The 21,019-nt window shown below is 46.0% G+C and overlaps 1 protein-coding gene across 3 annotated transcripts in view; it reads left to right on the forward strand.

Moving 5' to 3' along the window:
* Positions 1 to 19,650, forward strand: part of fmt (phosphatase 6 regulatory subunit 1-like protein fmt) — a 56,443-nt gene extending 36,793 nt beyond the window's left edge. For all 3 annotated transcript variants that reach the window (XM_075675758.1, XM_075675756.1, XM_075675759.1), the window contains 6 exons: positions 3,097 to 3,221; positions 3,673 to 3,778; positions 5,658 to 5,800; positions 6,721 to 6,940; positions 7,826 to 7,984; positions 17,614 to 19,650. In XM_075675758.1, coding sequence (XP_075531873.1) covers positions 3,097 to 3,221; positions 3,673 to 3,778; positions 5,658 to 5,800; positions 6,721 to 6,940; positions 7,826 to 7,984; positions 17,614 to 17,818 — 958 coding nt within the window. In that variant the 3' untranslated portion in view covers positions 17,819 to 19,650. The remainder of the gene's footprint in view (positions 1 to 3,096; positions 3,222 to 3,672; positions 3,779 to 5,657; positions 5,801 to 6,720; positions 6,941 to 7,825; positions 7,985 to 17,613) is intronic.
* The last annotated feature ends 1,369 nt before the right edge of the window (positions 19,651 to 21,019 follow it).

Raw genomic sequence — 21,019 nt, forward strand, 5'->3', positions numbered from 1 at the left:
CGTTCCAGTGCCACTGAAAGGTTTTAGAGCAGAAAAGCTTGTGTTGCTGTATTGCTTGACCATTCTTGTGAAGCAGATGTGCCGATATCGCTGTCTGCTTGCTTCTTTGAATGATCGCTACTCGAAACACATTGCTGACTTGACCTTGCCAAATGCCGACGTATGCGTTTGACGCTGTGCAGGGTCCATGCTGCTAGTGATGTCAAAATGTCTTTCGTACAGTTGTCATTAAATTGCACATACTATTTCATGCATGGTAACTGTTATAGTAGCATGTATTGAAATAGATGGACCAGTGTTGCGTGTCTGCCACATTAGGCTTAATGTTAAAGTTGTCGACAATATTGGTGCATGCAGGATTGCATTATGAACCTGTCCCAGTGAGATGTATGTTGAGGCAGGCCCAGATGTGCAATTTCTACGTTTAGTATTCCATTGACAGTTGACAGCTCTCAGTTGCAGCCTCGTTACCTCAAAACCTATGCAGAGATGGCTGGCTTTTGTTGAAGCACAGTTTTCCACCACAAAGATTTTTACACTTGTCTAACTTTTTGTTATATTTTTAATGTTTGTAGGCTTGTGTTGAAGTAAGTATTAACTTTTGTTTAGCCCCTTCTGCCTGATTGGTGTGTATTTGCTTGCCACTAACTCAACGCTTGCGACAAGTGTACTGTATGTTTCCGCATATAACCTGCCACCACATAACCCACACCGCCGATTACAGTCGCCGACTGATTTTTCGGACTCCAAAAATTCGGACATGCTTGATTATTCGGTCTGCTTCGCGGCACCGCCATTCTCCCCATAGACCATAATGTATAACAACTGCCGAAAGTTCGAACACCTTGCAACCTCTCGTCTGAGTTTTCGGACACTCCTCGAGCCAACTCGATCGAGAACACCATGCACCGACTCTGACCGGTGCATGGTGACAGCAGCGGCGACGGCGAGTTCATTCGTCAGGTTTCTGCTGCACCGCCGGATGATGGCTACGAGTCGGAAGATGACGCACCATGTGCTACACTGCCGTCACATGCGGAGTGTGTACAAGCAGTGACTGTGCTTTCAGCCACCTATAGTGACCGTACGATCCTCTCCAAGATTCAGGCTTACCTGATTGTGCGTAAACAGAACAGGGTGCAAAGGCGCATTCACAATTTCTTCAAGCCTACTGCCGAGCCCAAATAAGTGCATGGAAATAAAGGATTTCCTTCTTTTTTTTTTTCTTAATCTGCTTTTTCGGACACCTGTTTATTCGGACATTTCCGCAGTCCCCGTGAAGTCCAAATAAACGGTCGGTGACTGTACAGCAGCCCGGAAAAAAAAAAAAATCGGACTGTATAAATTGCATGTATAACCTGTGGAAATAACGGCATACAACAACGCTAAAATGCAAAAGGCCTTTGTTCGCTGATGCACGACTCCTCCACGTCATATCTTCAGCCAGCTGCCCCCCCTTCAGTGAAGCTGGTAAAGCTGGATTCATACAACAGGCAGGATTGCGGACAAAACAGTCGCGTGACATGTGACGTTAATCGAATTACTTCGCGGCTAGCATTCACGCAACAGAGAATGACGGTGCAGATGGAGAAGTTCTCGCATGGGCAACAGCGGCGGTTCAAACACGACCGAGCTGTATCGCAAAGCACTTCGCGCAGACTGAGGGAGCACCGCAGGCATGGGTGACGTACGTACGATCACGTGATACACAATCGGCAAGCTCACATAGCGATTTGCTCCATTATGTGAAAGCTTTGTCATCAGCTTCTGCTGCGCTAAGATGGCCATTGAGTGCAGCTCGTTGTGATCAGAGTTCTCGTTTGCAGTTGCTGCGTGCACTACTAGCGAGCTACTAAGTGCAAAATGATGATCTGTAAAAAGGAGAAAGGGTGACCATGGAGGGGAGTGGGGAGCTTCAAAACGCAAGGGGGGAGAGGTGCGGGTTCCCTAGGAGATAACGAAACTGAATGGTGGAGAACTTGGCCTTAAGGTGGTGGCTTCACGGCAGTGCGTGCCGTGCTGAAAGCCCAGTTACAAAAAAATACTTTGAAATCTGCGAAGTCGCACTAATGTACCGGTGCTGCAGGGGTGTGGCGCGAAATTTTTAAAATGAAAGCTTGGCCCTCATTTTCCCTTCCCATGAACAACCGCTTGCCACAAACTTGACAGAAGTAGAGCTTTGAAAGGATACTTCTCAGTCCAAACTCATCTAGCATTTCTTCCTCTTTAGCATTCCATAGAAGATAGTTGGTGCACTATAGCAGTCTCGTTGTGCTTTATGTGGTAAACTGAAAGATGGTATCTCTCCTAATCACTAGATGGAGGCACCCACTTCATTCACTCATGTAAGACTTCTTCCCTTGCTCAACATGGTCCACTCATAACATCTGTTTAGCGTTGTGTCATGTCTTTTTGGAGTCTTGTCATCCTTGAGACGAGTGTTTGTGGGCAGGGTGCAATGTCTGCTGCTGCTGCTCAGGGGGGTTGACGGACAACAGTGAGCAGTCGTACAGTAGCCGTAGATGCAACAGCGAGCCATAGAGTTTCGTACAAAAACTACTATAGAAAGAACTCTGGTGCTACGACATTTCAGCTACCATGGGAACAATGGGGCAGTGTATGGAATATTGTAAACTTCGTGCTTGTTGCTTCAGACGTTCTTGTGGCATTATGTCGTGCTTTATGTTTCAATATTTCCAAGTAGTCGAACACAGCAACGCAGTAAGTGTCTGCACACATGCATAGTCTTTGCGAGTTGTTGCGTTTATAATGGAATGTTTGGTTGAAAATGATCAATTTTCATAGCCACAAAGCCGTTTGAAGCCAGGGTGACGCTTACGCAAATGGCATATACTGACCGTCATTCCTATGCTCACTAAACTTGAATACCCCCTTAGGCACTACTACTGAAGTTCCCTCTAGTAGTTCTTTTTTTTGTGGAAACTTAATGACATGAATGGCTTATATTTGGCTGTCCTTCCTCTGTGTGCGAATTTGTTTGCGCATAGCATCCATTTAGCATAGTGTCATATACTTTGGAGCCCCGTCTGCGGATCGAGTAATTGTGGGTAGGGCTCAACGCCTGTTGCTGCTCAGGAGGTTGACGGACGACAGCGAGGAGCCATACAGCAGCGACTCGGACGACGAGAATGGCCCGCGGCCCTCCGCCGCTGCCACGACGAGTGAGGAGGTCAAGATGGACGTTGACCAGGCGGCCGAACGTGAGTTTACAGTTCAAGCTCTTGGAATTAGTCGAGGGATGTTGACTCATCTGAGCCACTGTTGCCAAATCTGCAAGTTTGTTTTGGTTGTTTCGCAATCTTTTTGAAGGCATACAGATACGAGGTTTTCTGGAATCTTGCATCAGTGATAGCTTATGTTCCCTCGGCACATGCTAGCATATCTTACTGGCCGTGTTGTGCACTAACATTGAAGTGCTGTTAGAAGTAGCACGTATCAAAGTGTGAAAGGATTTGTTGTCAAGGCAGTGTTTTGCACCATTGGGTATATGCCTTGGCCCATTCCTGTAAGGAGTCGCTTACACATCTCACTAACACCTGGAGAAACCTCGGTGCAGCATAAACTTGATCTATTGGGGGCAAGTACCCCCTGCAGTAGCAGTGTATTGTGAGTGTTGAAAAACGAACTTACAGCACTTCCTGCCAATCGCAGTGGACGCCACAGTTGCCATGGACACAACGAGTCCGTGGGAGAATGCCGCAACGTCGAACGTCGATTCCGGGTGGGCAACGTTTGACAACTTTGCCAACTTCGAGGCGTGAGTACCCGTCATCACCTTGGCTTTATTATGGATTTACGGCAACAATGGTCTACAGCCTTAGACTTTATTGATGTTTTGTGTGCCTTCTGTAACATAGAATAAAGGGAGGGACGGGGGGAACCGTAGAGATGGGTCCAACAGGTTGATTCACTATGGTAGTTCGTAGTGTGTGTCCATACAGTCTTGCCTGCACAAACACGGCTGCCTTGGTGCTTTCGCACCTTATTCCTCCAGGAACTGTTCTGTATGCTTAACCCTTTTAGGGGGGATGACACCCAAAATCTTTCCAAAACACTGTTTCTCAAAAGTAGGACTAATAAATACTTCATCTTATGGAGGACATGTCCAGCAAGTGGCGTGCTTGTGGTTGCACCACAAGCAATTCAAAAATTTCGCGTCTGATGCATACCCGCTCATGAAAGTGGGCGTGGCTTCTAAAGAGGTTGCTTACGTTGCAATTTTCAGTATAAATAAAACAGTGCAACACTAATGAGAAAAACAAAGGCAGGCCATGGCAAGTGCCAGAAAAAGGTTTCACAAAGAAATCTGGTGCAGATGACGCTGCAGAGTGCACTATGATGGTCGAACAGCTAAAACTTAAAACAAGATTTCTGAAAAAGCTGTTTCGACGTGTTTAAGGAACATTTTCTCTGCGATGAATGAACATTTTCTCTGAAATTTCAATCATTAATTGCTACGTGGTCGTTACAAAGACTCGACTAAAAACATAATTTTTAAATTAATACTTCTTTTTTTACTTAGAACTTTCTACATCCGAAAACTGCCTACTTAGAGTGTAAATTCTAAAGAAGTTGTCTTTCAGGACTGCAATTATAAAATGCATTTCATTTAGTTCAGTAAAATCACTATGTTTTAGAGATGTGAGAGCACTTTTGTCGCTCTAGAAGGAATCATTATGCACCTTTACCAAAGTAACAAATGTGTTCCATTTATGTTTTTATAAATTCCATACTACTCAACTTTTTTGCTCTAGTTTTCAATGGAAGAAGTAGAAGCACATTTAAATAGCTGTGCAAATTTTGAATTGTTTGTAGCAAGTGGAAGTCTACGTATTCGCCAGAAATGTCAGTCCTCTGTCCGGACACCATCCCTCCTAAGGACGGTAAAAGAAATGCGAAAAAACTTGCAAAGGAGATGGACTATTTTTTTTTTTCGTGCAAGTGATTTTGATGATAAATATAATGCAAGTGAAAAATATTATTAGAAAGGTTAAATTTAATAAGAAAAAAATAATTTTGCACTATAATATTAAAGGCGGGCTTCACTGCATGCTCCCAACTTCACTCTTCAACAGCTCCTTTCTGTTGAAGAGTGAAGTTGAGACAACAACATTTTACAACAAGTGCAAAAGAAAAGCAAGTCCTCTGGAAGAAGCATGGAGCAATGCAGAAGCTCCAATAGTCTTAAGGCCTGCATGAAGAACAAAAGAAAAAAAAAGGTGCTTGACGAGCTGAGCTTGTCTTCCTTACGCAGAGGGTTAGTGAATGGCTTTACTCACGTCTGTGGGCACAACCACATGCAAGTGATTTTCAAGCAATAGTGACAAATTTGGCTATCGCAGAGGCCAATCTGTCTTTGCTGCTTGTCTTGTCGTCCATTTTTTGACTAGCTAGAAATTCGGCTTCAACCATTTACCGCGATTGCGTAACAACAGTATTGCAGTGGAGCAGTTTGGCACAGTATGGGCATGATAACCTCATAACAGCAATTTTATTTGTCCGTAGAAAAGCATAGTCGATTATTAGTGTTTCAGCTGTCATCCTGCAGTTATGTATTAGTTCGAGCTGAACTATGGTGCTCCTTTACTTGTTTTGATAAACCTAGGCGTGCATATTCTGTGCCTCAAACTACGCAGTGCTGCTGCTGCGGACACGACGACTCCAGCCATGCCAGTTGCCATGGAAACCTCGGAGCAGGTGCCATCCCCACCTACAGTTGAAGCCCCCGCAGTTCCATCGCCGCAGCCCTCAAATGAGCCGGACTCGACGAAATGCCCCGGTGAGCCAAGACATTTTTCAGAATTTGTCGTCTGCTGCCTTCTTTCTGCCATGAAAATTTTGTAGCTGCAAATGAGCAAGCCTGCTTGCAAGACCAAGAATCGGTGCAATTGCTCAGTTTTTGCAGCGTTTCATGGTACAGGCTACCCGCACTGAAACTTCGTGTGACAACAGCAGGGGCTGTAACACGCAGCCTAAACAGGCATTGATGACCACGGCGTAGGTGACCACGTGCCAATTGGGGCGCAATGCAAGAATCGTCATGTTGAAGCAAATTGCAGATTAATGGTCAAAATTAATCCGGAGCCCCCCAACTATGGTGCCTGGCATAGCACTTGTATTATTTGGGGCATGTTAAACCCCATAATTTTATTTTATTGTATTTTTCCTCTTTTGCAAGTGCTGTCTGTTCTTACTCCTTTGTTTATCAGTGCTTTTAGGGACACCAGTTTTAGACAGAAACCAGTTTTAGACGGATAAAGTGTTCTTTCAAAACTGTTTTCGTTAATTTCGCGGTAGGAGGTTGGTTATCAGAAAAGGGAATGTAGCTCAAAGTTCTGTTTCTTGTTGTTACATCGGTGGGAGATCATGGATCTTAAAGTTTTGTGTTGTAGTTGGGTTTAGTGGCTCATTGAAACGTCTTCAATGTTGCTGAGTTCTGGTGGTTCAGTGTAATCTGCCTTTACAGATAAAGAATTGGCTATGAGCGAGCTGACAGTGCCATGACATGATGGCTAGCTGGTGCAGGAATGTTGAAGATGGCTCCACCACCGGCGTTGTGATTTTACGTCTTTTCTAGCTTGCCAATCCTCCTGTGAAATTATTTTTTTCCCAAGTGTCTCTTTAATCTACTTTCACATTGTGAACTCTTCAGTCAACACTCACGGACGGCGTTCGTTTTTTTTTTTTTTTTTAATGCAGAAGCAGCTTCGACGTTGGCGCCAGCTATCGGCAGCCATTGCGAGCCAAGTGCCACAGAGCAAAAGCCCACCGTAGAGTCGACGGTCGGCGACGTCCCCAAGGTCGAGTGCTCCGATAGCAGCGCGCCGAAGGCCTCCACTTCCAGTTCGGCCGTCAACTGCGTCGAGCTCAACTCTGCGGAGGTCAGCTCTTCGGCAGACACAAGCATTCAAGGGAACCGGTAGGTCCAAGGCACCGTTGAAAGCTACTTGTAGGTGTGAGCTTTTCACCGGAGCCTCTACGCTTGCCCACACTTCGCTATGAGGGCCAGCTTTTGTATAGCAAATGCTTCAGCTGTCTCGACGATAACTGTACTCCGTTTCGAACTTAGCCTGCGACTCGTGTAGCACAGTTGTGGGAGTCTCTCTTTGTGCATTTCAGTGCGCAGTTGTTCTTTTATATGCGGCGCCTTCTGTACAGAATAACAACTTTGTATGCAGTCAGCATCGCATTTTTCGATTTCGAGCAATGATTTTCGCTAGCCTAAATTTTTGGCAGCAGCACTGTGTCCCTGTTCTTCATTTAATCCTCTTGATTTCTTGTTTGCCTGAACACTAGAGAGTCATAGGGTACAAGAAAACTAAGATATAGTGTTTTGTGACACTGCTACATTTTGAAATATTGTAGAAGTCACCAATAAAAATTCACATTTGCAGAGTTGTAACTTTATAGTTTCATAACTTCAGCTAAAATGCAGATACATATGTTAAAATGCAAAGTTGCGCTCTTCAAACATTCAGCAATATACCAGTTTAATTTTAGCCCCCTTGGTGCATTACAATTTTTTTTTTTTGCCAATCGCATCCCAAATTTATAACTTTCTTTTTTATTGACCTAGAAGAAGAAACTAATTGCAGATTTGTAATCAGCACACCAGATTGAATATTGCCAGAACCTTTCACGTGTTTAGCGTCGATAACAAAAATGTTTCTCTCTGGGACCCACGTGTCCCTCCTTAGTTGTGGTGACGCCAGTTCAGAATGGAGAGGTAGTAATGTTGCCATTGTTGTGCACCATGCATGGTGACAAGCGGGCGTACGAGTTTTTCCGTTTCGAATCCTCGCAGCTTGCCAGAGCCTGTAGACGGGCCTGCAGACTCAACGCCTGCCAGCGTGGACGTCAGTGCCCCATGTAAGCCAGTTCCCACGTCTACCTGTGCCAACGGTCCCCTGCCCTCCGTTGAGCCACCAAAGACCACCAGTGCCACACAGATATCAACGCAAAGGCAAGCCACTGCTACCACCTTCTCTTGTTCTGTGCACTGCTGGCTTACAAAGGAATTGTCAGTTTCGCCCCACATGGCAAAGCAGTGACTGCGATAACATTTTGCACATGAAATCTTAGGATAGTGTTCTAACTGTGCCCGGGTGTCACTGTACGCGAGTATCACTGTACGCAGGTGTCACTGTATGCATATTTTACTGTACGTGGGTGTCACTGTACGCAGGTGTCGCTGTACGCAGGTGTCTCTGTACGTGGATGTCACTGTACACGGATGCTGCGTACGCTGGGGTGATGAAATTTCTGGCACTCTTAAAAGCTTTGACACGCCGTGTACAGCCTGTAATGGCATCACTCAGGAGTGGCGCCAGTGAAATGGAACCAGTTTCAGATTGTGAGCACGTAATATTTTTTTGCGCTTCCTTGATAGCCAGAAGATATAGGATAAAAGGCTTATCCATGATTGAAAGTTTTTCCAACTTTTGCTTGTGCACTGCGATTCTCAATAACTCTGAGGAATAATTCAGTGAAGAACATAGACCTGGTTGGAGCAACTTTGGTGGTTGAATAGAATAGCATCTACCTTGCATATATGCCATAGGTGAAAATATACCATGTTTATACATAAATATACATGGAACGTCACAGCAATATTGCATTAAAAAGTTATGAAGAACCTCAGTGCCGCTGTTTCAATCCCTTCAGGTGCTTGTGTGCGCAGCTCTGCACACCAAGATCTGCATCGAAAGCAACAGCAGCAGTGAAAATCATTAAAATGTGTCGTGTATATCTCGAAACACTTCTATCGTAGCTGTGCTGCGAACTTGAATACAGTTGATCCTGGATATATCAAACTTTGGTATGTCCAATTATTGTCTGTGTATTGAACAGTTGTAATATCCCCTTGAAAATCCCATGCAAAAGTGTAGCGATTTATGTGTGTATTGCCACATTAGGTATTGTCAACGCTGCGCTGCACCACGTCCCTACAAGTGCGCTTCTACAAACAGAGATGCGATGGCTTCTTGCGTCATCGGAAATATTTGATGCCGACAAATTTGGAGTGTCACAGTTTTGGCAGATGCTGTTAAACATGAGGTTGAATCTGATGGTAGGTAGTACATGCGACAGAGAAAAAAATGAGCAGGGTGCTCACAGTTTAGGTCGCTGCGGCTGTTCGTTATGAGCAATCAGCAGGAGCATGTCACCACTCTGCTTCAACAATGCAAAATGCCTCCCAGTCCGATGCGCATTCCACAAGGAAGTGTGGACGAAAGCATATTTAAGTTTTGAGTGGTTCCGGGCTGGGGACGCCGAACTGGAGACGGTGTGCCGCCGGGTTTGTCCTCTTGTAGACAAAAGACTTTCCGCAAACAACATTTTAGGATACCGCGGGCTGCCAAAGCAAATCTGACCCCAACCTCCACTTTGGCCAGATCTTTACGTGGAAGTTTGAATTTGGAAAAAAAAAAAAAGAACACCGCACGCCACACCCGCACTTTGCAAAAAGTATGCGAATTATGGCACAGTGCTTATCCATACAGGCTAGTTTGCTTCTGCAGTACGTCTATTTCTGCCCAATTACTTGTGGCATGCGCTCCAGTGCGCTCGCAGCACACCGTAGTCTCGTGTCTAGGTGACGTGGGCTTTTAGGGTTAGCATTGCAAAGACCACTCCACTTCACCAGCGATTTGCAACATTAGTGGTCAAAAAAAAAAAAAGCCTTTTTTGTGCATTTGGCGCAGCCTTAGAGAAGGCAAATTGGTAAGTTCCCAGTTTTCACGGTCTCGAAGAAACTGAGACGTGCAGAGATGTCAGATAAGCTTCAGATAGGCATATTTTATATTTCAAATTGTCTGTGTATTGAACTATTTTGCGATCCCCTTTGAGTTCGATGTATTCGGGATTAACTGTAATATGTGTAAAGGGTAGGCTTGTGTGAATAGTGCTTTTTTGGTTTGAAGCGAATTCAAAGCAAATAGTAATTCTTCTTAAATACTTCGAATAGTAGCAAGTAAAGAAAAAAAAAACAGCAGAGGGCTAAGGTCTGAGATTTATTCAAGGAAAGTAAACAACTTGATTATTTATGAAAATCTACAAATTTTCGTGCAAGAACACTAGCTGTATGCTGGTGTTTGAGGTGCTCCCTGCTGCAGTTTACAATGGCTCCTGAAGTTGGAAAAGGCCTTTCACATCTTGTCTGGGTGGCTGGTATCAAAAGATACCTACGGGAAGCTGCAAACAGGGTTGGGTAAAGTTAGCTGCCCTTGCTTTTCCACCACACAAGGGGGTCTTCGGACTGGGAAAGAAGGGGGGCCTTCAAGTACCCAGCAACCTCATCCAAGATTGTACGGCTTGACTGATGATGTGCAAGGGAACTGAAGTGTGTGAAAGCACTCCACACAGAGTATCGTGATGGGTCTGCAGAGTTGGTGCTGTTCTCACTTGTTGCTGTACCATGTTGATGAACTGGCACAGTCTCTTCTGCTGCCGTTGTGAGTAGAGTGAATGCCCATTGCTTTGCGGGTTGTTCAGCATAACAGACATCTTTGTATCTACGATCGACCAACGCTGCCAATGTAGGAAGGCGGGACATCTTGATATCAGGGAACCTCGTCTTGAAGCTACGCAAAAGGCTTGAGGCAAACAATGCTGCCTCACCACCTTCGGAAGCATGTTCAGCTAGAACCACCTCGGTACTCTGCAACAGGGAATGACTTGTGACAGCGTGGGATATCTGTCCCCAGACAGTTCAGTTGTGGCATGGTCAAGTGGCTTCAAGACTTGCACTGCTGCATTCATAAGCTTCCACTCACTTGCGTTCAAGTATGGAACTGCGTCAGATTCTGAAAGTTCTACAGTGATGACCGTATGGCGCTCCACGAGCCTGGCCATCATGGCATGCTCACTGGTCCATCGCGTCGGGACATCTTGTATAACCTCGAGAGGGTCCAGCTGCATGTTTCTCTGAATTTCCCGAAGCCGCCCTCGGGCTTTGGCACTCCGTTTGTATCTAGGCACAATCGCTCTGGCCTTAGCACAGAGCTGCAAAAACCCTGACACTTCTCTTTTGACATCACTGACACACAACTGAAGAGTGTGTCCGAGACACTGCACACCACTCTAGGACGACTGCGCCACTGCAGGAGTGCCTTCCATTATCTGTAATGACGAAGATCGGCACAGTATCATAGGCTTGAAGTTCCCACTCCTCGATGACACCTGCGATAAATAGCTCCAGGTTTTCCGCAGTGTGAGAGTCTGTGTGTAAACCAATGCATGCACGTGTTGCACGAAGTCACTGTCCATGACGTGACAATTTACATAAACGTAGCTGTCATTTGCCCGCGATGTCCGACCATCAGTTGTGATTGAAAGCGACTCCACTCCGCTTGGAAAAATGTCCCCAAGCTTCTTTTTCGCCTTCTCTTTGCTTGATGCATAGAGGTCCGGAATAATGGCTCTCGAGAACGTTGTCCGAGATGGCACGGCATAATCTGGCATAGCGAACTTCATCATGTTTAGAAAACCCAGTTCTTGGACAATGTTGTAGGGGTGCATACCACAAGTTACAAAGCGAGCTATCATTTTTGTCATCTGTTGGGCTTTTGGGGCCGACGCTTTCATTTTCGGCTTGAAACTGTCGGCTATGGATGGCTGTTGACCACTTGCCTTGCTTGCCCCCTTGAGCTTGGATGGCCTTTCGCGTGCGTCTCGCTTCTCTTGGTAGTTCTTGTGCAAGTCCGGGTGTCTCCTTAAATGCGTTGCTAGGGTTGTTGACATACTTGTCGAGGTCTTCAGGACTGCCTTGCATTTAAGACATCGAGCTGCAGTTCCCGGTGGAATCTTTACAAAAAAGTTCTAAATTGGATTGCTGGCCACATGCAAGTCCCCCACGGTGCTTTCTGGAGTGGTCCAAGGTGGCTGGTATTGATCAAATGCCGTCGCGGCAGAGGCAGCGTCGCCCATTAAAAGCAATCGACCACACCACCATGCCGTCGAGATGCATTTTTGTACTCCTTTGTTCCGAGTCTAGTTTTTTTTGTTTTTTTTTGTTTGCTTGGTTTGGATTGGATTGGGAAAAGTATTACTGAATCCAAAACCGAAACTTCCGAGAACACCTTCTCCCTGCCGCGTGTGGCTATTCATTTGAGCCGAATACTTCGAAATTTCCGAATAACAAAATTTGAATCGAAGCGAATATCGAATAGCGCATTATTCGTTCAACTATTTGAAAATATTGAATATTCGCACAAGCCTAATAAAGTGCTCTTTAGCAAAACGAGTTCAAGGTAGATGGCTCAGTGTTTGCTATTTGTGTCAATATGTTGTCATGTAGCATGTATACTTCTCTCGCATTGTTGTTTTACAGGCAAATTTTTCATATGGGTGGATAGGTTCTTTCCAAGTATGCTAGACATGAAATACCATATTTACTCTAATCTAGACCGGCCCCGATTCTAAGCCGACCGCCGAATGTTCGAAGCCAGAAAAAATTTTAAAAACTTACGTCGAATGTAGGCCGAAGAAAAGAAAGTGAGGACAGCATTCACAAAACGATAACAGCATGTATTTAATATGAAAATGCCGAGCTCACTCTGCGTCGTCACCGCCATTAGCCTCGTCCCTATTCACAAGTTCCGTCGCCTTTACGTGGTGCACAAGCCGACTCAATATGGCGCCCACAGAGAGTATAGGGACTCCCGAGAACACTTGCGTTCTTCACGTCTGCTCATATTTGACTTAGCGCTTCAAGATGGTTCTATGTTTTTCACAATCGCTACCTCTAGGTGACAAGATGCGTCACATATAGACTCCTAAGAAACGCGGATACGGTTCCTCATTGTAGGGGAAGAGGTGATAAATGTCAAGAATTTTATTTGTTGTGATGTGAAGGCCTGCAGCGCATCATCTGTCACTCTGGAAGGGCTTTGCCCGCAGACGTCACATGCCCGGCGGAAGCCGCCCAAGCTGGAATTTATGACTGGGAAGGTTATATGAACAAACGCTAGCTTGTATTTTATTTTTTTCTTCGTGCTAATTGCGACAGCCCACAAAGCCTGCTTTTCGCACATTGCCGTTTCGCGACAGAGTAATTTTACTGCTCTGTGATGTTCTGGAGTTTTTTTCACGGATTGGGTTGTTATGGGGGGGGGGGGGGAGGAGATATTTTGTGGGGATGCGCGACTCACGTGCGTCCCCAGATATCTTGTTTTCCCCCATCTCCTGCAATCCCGCTTCGCCGCGTGGCCTGCGTGACGCCCGCGGCGGTCGATGTGGTTGAAGCGCAGCGCGAGAGATGGCGCGAGTGTCGCGCCGCGGCGGGGTTACTCGGGCGCCGAGAGACAAGGCGCTCCCTTTTGGGGTTCGGGAGGCAAGCGGGACGGACATGCCATGCTGCGCGTGCGCTGACCCATGCTTCTGCGAGACCGTCTCGCATGGCCGCCTTGGACACCGTCCGCGTGACCGTTGACACCGTCCGAATGACCAGGCGTTGGGGATCCAGCATGGGGCGAACATATTCGCTCGCTACCAGGTCGCGGTGAGTCGGACTTCTAGATTTGTCGCGCGCCCATCGGCATGTTTTGTGGATAGCAACTCGGCTAGCAGGCATTGATCTATAAAAGGTGCAATAAATGCCCTTGTGATTATTTGCACTACTGTGTTGTCGTTGCTTTGTCCCAAGAGCATGGGTGTGAGAGACCCCACAATTTATATTAGATAATTAAAGGAAGAATATCACTAACGTTATCCCAGCTGCGATTTTTCGGATGTCTTTTTCGTGCATTGCTATGCTAGAGCATGCAGATATAAAGAAACGCATGCTGGTAGTTTTATTTTTCGCTGGTACAGTTGTATTATCGTTTGAGTGACGAGGAGTCACGACAGAAGCTTGTTGCGCTCATGTCGCGAATTCGGTGCCTGTGTTTTATGCTCTACCATCCTTGTTTTCGGGGCCACCATAGCCGCAAGGCTTGGCCTAGCATTGGCGCACAGGGGACAGCCCAGAACGTAAACATGCATTTCTGGTGGGTCGATACAACAGTCAAATACTTACTATGCCCGCCCACATAGATCCGGTGTAGCTTTTCTCTAGAGCAGCAACAAAGTGCTACAAACATGTCAATTTTGATGTTAAATGCTTGCGTGTTCTCGTTCCGCTGGCCACAAGTGCACAGCTTGAGCATGGGCGGGCAAAGGACCACGGGATACAGCGAGAACGAAAACGTAGGTACGTTTCCGGCGAAACGAGACACCACGGCAACCACACGCTATGAGTTAATGCAGGTGAAACCTGAGCAAATGCTTTTGACGCTCACCCATGTACTACACATAGTCGGGTTCCAAGCCACGGCGTTGTTCGCGCTGCTGCAATACAGTTTAACCCGACTATATCGAACCCGTTTACATCGAATTATTATATATATCGAACAATTTCTGGACACAGTATAGTTTCAATAAGTATATATAGCAAAAATTACGCTTAGTGCCTCCAGAAGTTGGCTTCCCCTTGCGGTGGTGGGAAGACCTGGTGGCGTGGTTCCATCCAACCGCTATCCCTACCGTGACCGCGCTGCCTGCAAAAAATGATCATGGCCTGCCCGCAGCGCTTGCTCAGACAGCCAATCAGGGGCTCTTCTGCCCTGTTCATGCAAGATGGCGAAAGTGCGAGTTGTCTCGCTGCTTTTCTGGTTCATTGTGTGTGCACCTTGTGGGCCTTCTCCCGCAGTGTTGCCGTGATGAAGCGGCAGAATTCGCCTTTTGCCGTGAAGCTCGAAATCATAAATCTGGTCTAACACGGTGAGAAGTGTGATGTCCCCTCAGTGTACAAGATTCTGAGGAGCACTCTCATCACGATCTTGAAGAATTACGGGGAGATTAGGGCTAAAGCGGCCAAACTCTCTACCCGGTGCCCGTGGTGCCCGTGGTGCCCGACGCGTACGCATGGTCGTGTACGAGCGGTTAACCCGAAATTGCTTCAGCCATGCTGACTTCCGCATGCTCGGTGATGAGCGTGCATTCTGATGAATGCGACGAAGCCGTTGCCGGTGTTGCTGAAGTTTGGAGCGAGCTTTCAGAATTTCCGGAAGCTGTTGACGAATCAACGGTACACGAGTTTGTGAGTGCAAATGGTGGTGTCGCGACCACGGGAGAGGCCAAAAACAAAGACTACATTGCCGACACAGGTCAAACAGACAACATCGCATTTGTACTTCAGTTGGCTACTGACCCGGCTAGTAGCGGCTGCAATACTGACTTCTCTAGATGGTGCTAGCGATGGACCATATTTGTCTTTTTCAGCTGGAGACTGGCGCATTCTTTTAAATCCCCAAATGTAAGCCAACCCTAGAGTTTTGTATATGATTATTTGGAAAAAACTATCGGTCTAGATTCTAATAAATACGGTAGTTGATATTCTCATAGAGACTGCTCACAGAGCCCACATTCTCTAAACCTGACAAAGCTCACTGAAGAATCCAACCCTCTTAGCCTGTTCTGCAGCTCTATGCTTTTCGTGATTGCCAAAACGAAAGAAATGTGGTGAAACTAAATTTTAAATGGACAAAATTTACACCTGTATGGGCTTTGCAATGGCTTGTTGTGGCTAGTTGCTATGACTTGTTGCTACAGTTACCTTGTTGCTATGGTAAACTGATGCGCTACTTGTAGCCAGGAAGGGAAGCAGCATTTGCTGTCAAGAGTGGCATGGAACTAAAGCATTGGTGGCCTTTTGTAATTTTGTTCCAAAGCTGGATTTAAGCAGTGCATTTGTGTGCTACAATCATTGTGCCCCTTTTAGTTAACTGTAGTACAGTTGACTTTTGTCATTTCGGCCCTGACCGGACTGACGAAATTGGTCGGATTATCCTGTGGGTCGAATAAAAGAGATGCAGAAAAAAAAACATCGAAACGTACTGCTGATACACTTGGTAGAACACTTGATTCTCGTTATAACGAGATATGATGCAATGAAATAATGGATATAAGTGAGGCAAATGTAATTCCCATTGAAATTGCCATAGAGATCCATGCATTTAAAACCTTGTTTTACTAAGTAATATTGTTTTGCCACTGGATATAATGAACTAGATCCCCCCCCAGGAAATATACTGCTGTAAAAGGCTAGTCTTTGAACAAAGTAATGGATATAATGGAGTAATCTTGCTTTCCCCTTCAATTCTTTATAACAAAGTTGGAGTGTGTTTGCTCAATTCTAATATGCCCTTGAATCAAACATGTGCCTGCTTTCTATGTGTCCAAAGTAAAAAATTAACCTTGAGGTAACACTAAAGCTCCTAAACACAGCGGAAATCTAACGTGCACCTGATTTCTTTTAACAATAAAAAATGTGGTCAAGGGTCTAATGTGTGTTGTACAATGACAGCCAGTGTTCTAAAGTCAGCTTCACCGCACGATTCTTAGTGGGCTTCGCCGTAATACAGCCGTGTTATGCGGTAATGCGAGGGGTTTAGATAACTTGGTGTTTACTTATCCCCTCAAAAGAATGGGCTCCTAGGGGTGGGCAGCGCAACCCGGACGAAAGACAAAAGGAAGTACACGATACGAGCGCAGACTAACAACTGGTTAATTTTTTTCAAGCAAGGGATTAAATATACAGAGAATGTAAACATGTGTGAATTGACGCTTACAAGTGGTGAAAGGGTGTCAGCCTATCTTGCCATTCAAAAACTCTGTTTCTTTATCATGCAGAGCGATGGAAGTCTGGCTGACGCATGTGCCTGAGTTGACATGCATGAAATGGGCTTCCACAATCTCGCGGTTGATTTGATCTGCATTATTATACAATATTTCGGTTTGTTCAAACAAGGGTTTGCACGGGCAATTTCTACAATGCGCGGTCAGATTCGAGCCTCTTGCACTCCTGATCGCACCTTGGTGCTCCCTAAGGCGGATGTTGAGGCAGCATCCAGTCTGCCCAAAGTACTTTTTGCCGCACCACTTTCACCACTTGCAAGCGTCGCTTTATACGTGTTTACATTCTCTGTATATTTAATCACTTGTTTGAAAAAATAAACCGGTTGTTGGTTTGCGCTCGTATCGTGTCTTTCGTCCAGGTTGGGCTGCCCACCCCTAGGAACATGTTCAGTCACCAACTCACCCAGCTTGCTATGTTAACTCACAAACGAAGACAAGTAAAAAAAGTCACAGCAATAGTACTTTAATGCACACTAAAGTTTGTGTGCAAAAACAAAGAAAGGGCAAGACTGGAGCAAGTACACAGGCGTTGGGTGCCATGTGCAGACTATAAACTTTTTTTAGAAAGTTGAGGATCAATATGTCGCCACATTGCTTCAATGGTGACTACCGGCACCATTGACAACCACAGATTATGCTAACCTTGTTTCTGCTCAGAACTAGGGAAGGTGCGTTGACACATGTGCCATGAGCAGCAATTTTAATAGCAGAATCTTCGATTACTTCCCTTTTTCTTTGGTTGCTGGACTGGTCTTTATCTCCAGCCTGTGCGAGATGGGTTTGCACTTGCATCTAGTGTCTGGCCCTTGCTCCCAGTCTGGTCCTTTTGTTGTTTTTACACACAAACTCTGGTATGTTCAACTCATTAGCCCACTGTCGAATTATTGTCCAATCCACCAACATCTCGCCTCGCAGGCTAGAAGATGCAAGCAAGGCCAATGGTAGCGGTGCGAGTGCCGACGAGGTCACTGCAACCACAACAGCAGCGCAGCCGACGCCAGGCACGGCTGACGGCACTGACCCCTCTGCTCCGACTACAACCACGATGCCATCACCAACACCATCGACGGCGCCGCCTCAAGCACCGACTCAGCCCCAAGTGCAGAATGGACCTCTGTGAAACATTTAGGAAGTCTTATTGCTGCATCCACAAAAAGTTGTTCTCTTCTCCTTTTATGAAATTTTTTTTTTTTGACGCCTTTTTCCTCCGGTTGTAAGTTGGGAAAACCAAGACAAGGACTTGTGCCGTGCGCCGGAGTGAGAAAGGGCGGTGTCATGTTTGGGACTTGTCTCTGCAGGCGACACGTCGCGTGTTTTGTAATTTTCTTTTCTTGCTTCCAATCATCCCTTGTGCACGACTGAAGAGATTATCATTTGTCTTCTCTTACTCTTGAAAATATGTTGCTTTCTTTTCCTTTCCCTCCCTACACTGCAGTAGTCTTCCCATGTGGTTGCAACTGTTGTGCCTGTTGTGGTCTTTGAGAGACTGGTGTCTTGCAGAAGTATTACAAAATTATTGCTTCTGCTTTGCTGCTGTGACAAGTTCGAACGAAGCAGCTGTTCTAACTGGCAGTACAACATGCGGTTACTAGCTCTAAATGAACTGCACGATGTTGATCTTGTTCTTTACAAGCCAGTGGTCGAACTCGCAGTCTTCTCCCGTCGATCTGGGAAGCACGAGGTGATAGCTCGAAGGTTGCAGGAATAACGATTGTATTTAACAGGCTTTTCACCTGAACGCTTCACTTCATGTGTGCTGGTAATGCACGGTACGTTCTGTATTGCATTGAGTGCTTTAGCTGCATGTTTGATGAATGCTGTTAAACAGCAGCTGTTTTTATTTTTCTGAACCTGGGCATGTGTACTTTTGTGTGGATGCAGATAGCTCTTTGCTCCACAAAGTTCTGCAATCTGCTGTCAGTTGCATACTTGTTCGCTCTTCTAGCTTTGCCAATTGCTTTAGTGGCTTGGACCGAACCTGCTGAAGCGTAGCTTGCTTCAAGCCTCTGCAAAGCTGTGTCGAGTGCCACTCCCAGCTTGCTGAGCCTGCCCAGCAGCACACTCTTTGAATGGTATTGCCTTTCTTTGTTTTGTTGAACCTAACTATGCGGTGCTTTTGACAACTTGCTTCACTTACGCTTTTACCTGCCTCGTTTTCACCTTACATCTAGGATGGAGGGGCTCTACTTGTGGCAAAATAGTGAGAATGTTTTTTTTTTTTTTTGCTTTGTCTTCCGAAAGAAATTTGTTGTAACATAGCCATTTTTTTGCTGCCATCATTTGTTCTTTTACAACCTTCCTTATATCTTGCATCAAATGTCTGTTGCGCGATCCCTGATGCCGTAACGGCGGCAAAAGATAGTTGCTTGGCGTACTTGTTTAACAGGCAGAAGAACCCCAAGTACTGGTATATGGAGAAGTCGTGATCATGGTTCAATGTCACCCATGCTTTGCTGAGGCTTGCGCTTTGACAAGTCATGCAGTCGGCATCGAGAAAGCATGCCCATCGAGATCCTGCCGGTTGAATAAGCACTGTGCCGGATTTGGTTGGCTATGCAAGCAACACTGAAGTGCTGGACTTTTTCTCAAAGTAGACACTGCTGAAGGAAATTTTCAGGGGAAGTCGCCCTATCTTTCTTTTAACACGTGTCTCAACACATGTGGGTGCTACAGCCCGCGTGGTTTTACGCAAATTGCTGCATCAGTTCCAAGCACCTCTACGATTGCATTGAGACTACAGGTACGCCTGCTTTGCCGCCAAGGTACAGCAGGGTTGGTGAGCCTTGACATTTTTCACACTTTCGATGCCATGTTCGCAAGCGCTGTCAGACCTGTGTTAATGCGATAGCTTTGTGCGTGAGTTCTCTTGGATCCTGAAATTGCCTTTCTGGCATGTGCATGACTTTGGGCACAGCGACTTTGGGCATGTGTAAATAAAAAGCATGCACACTGTTTGCAGCCCTCTAATGGCTCCAGGAGCAGCCTACGGGGGTGCTGGATCTACTATTGGATGCCTTGATGCAACATTGCTGCTCTTCGAGGTGAGGGCAGGCATGGTACCGAGGTGTGGACTTGGAGGAACCTGTATACAGGGTGGGGTAGTAGTCATTTTACATTGCACTATGAGAGAGATTGTAAAAAAAAATATATGTTGTGGTAAAAGCACGAAATCCTTGGGACACTTAAATGTCTGCGTTCTCATTAGATTGCCCGTCGACTGCTTTCACTAGGTTTCTGTTCACTCTAGGTGGGCAGTGAGAGCTGTGTCGTTGTCCACAGACTTGTGGGAAAGCATTTTCCTCAACGACAAAGCGTCTGACGATGGTGGCATTTCATAGTGGAGCCGTCATGGTGCAGGCATATTTACATCTTGTGTGGTGAGGAGGCCCAGAATGGCTAAACCTTTCATTTTGCCGACTATCTTTTCTTGTCCAGCGCCCCCCCCCCCCCATTTCTGTCACCACCATATCCTTTTTCGGCTGTAGGCAGAGCAGAAGCAGCAGAAACTCTGAGCATAAAACCATCACGTTCGTAGGAGGTCATAGCGGTCTTTCTTCTCCTGTCATCACCCCAACCTTTCCTTTACCCCCAGTCGCCAGGGGGCCGCGTAGTGGTGGCCCCTGGTGGCGAGAGTGAAAAGCACCTTCAGGCGCAATGCGGAGGGGGAAAAAAAGGCAAACGAGCGGTACAGGCGACGAAGTGCCTTCTGGTGGACCTTCGTGATTGCAACTTAGTAAACCTGATCAAACTTTGAGGTTGTTCGTCACGACGACAGGATTTTGAGCGCTTTAGTGGAGAACTGTCTCAAAAAAATGGCCGACATGCAGATTGCTTGCGGTTCCCATGTACCTGTGCTCTGTCTACGTACTGTAGAGCAGTGCTTGAGACATGCCTCGGGCGATCATGATTTGTGCGTCGCTGTGCATTTTTTTTTTCTATTGCTCCGAATTTGTTCTCTGGATGCTCGTTGCCGCTGCTTGGGTGTTTTTTTTTTTTTTTGTAGCGTTGCTGGAAGATGGAGTTTGAAAAGAAAACGAACAGCGAAGAGTCAGTGATGCAATAAAAGCGAAAAAAAAAAGCGATTGTGTATGTCTCCGTGAGTGTGAGCATAGTTTGTTTTACTAGGGTGTTCGTAATGGTCGTTACGTTTGTCGCTAATCAAACGCAACCTAGCGACACTAAATAGTAGCGGGTGCCCTGGGCTATGCCTTCTGGGCTGAAAATTTTTACAGAATGTCTCCGAGCGACTCTGGGCCAACCACGTAACGTCCGTAGTAAGTGTGCAAGTAATTCCCAAAATTATTGGGTGTTCTGTTTCGGG

This window comes from Dermacentor variabilis, chromosome 11 (assembly GCF_050947875.1).
Source record: "Dermacentor variabilis isolate Ectoservices chromosome 11, ASM5094787v1, whole genome shotgun sequence".
NCBI classification, from domain to species: Eukaryota; Metazoa; Arthropoda; class Arachnida; order Ixodida; family Ixodidae; genus Dermacentor; species Dermacentor variabilis.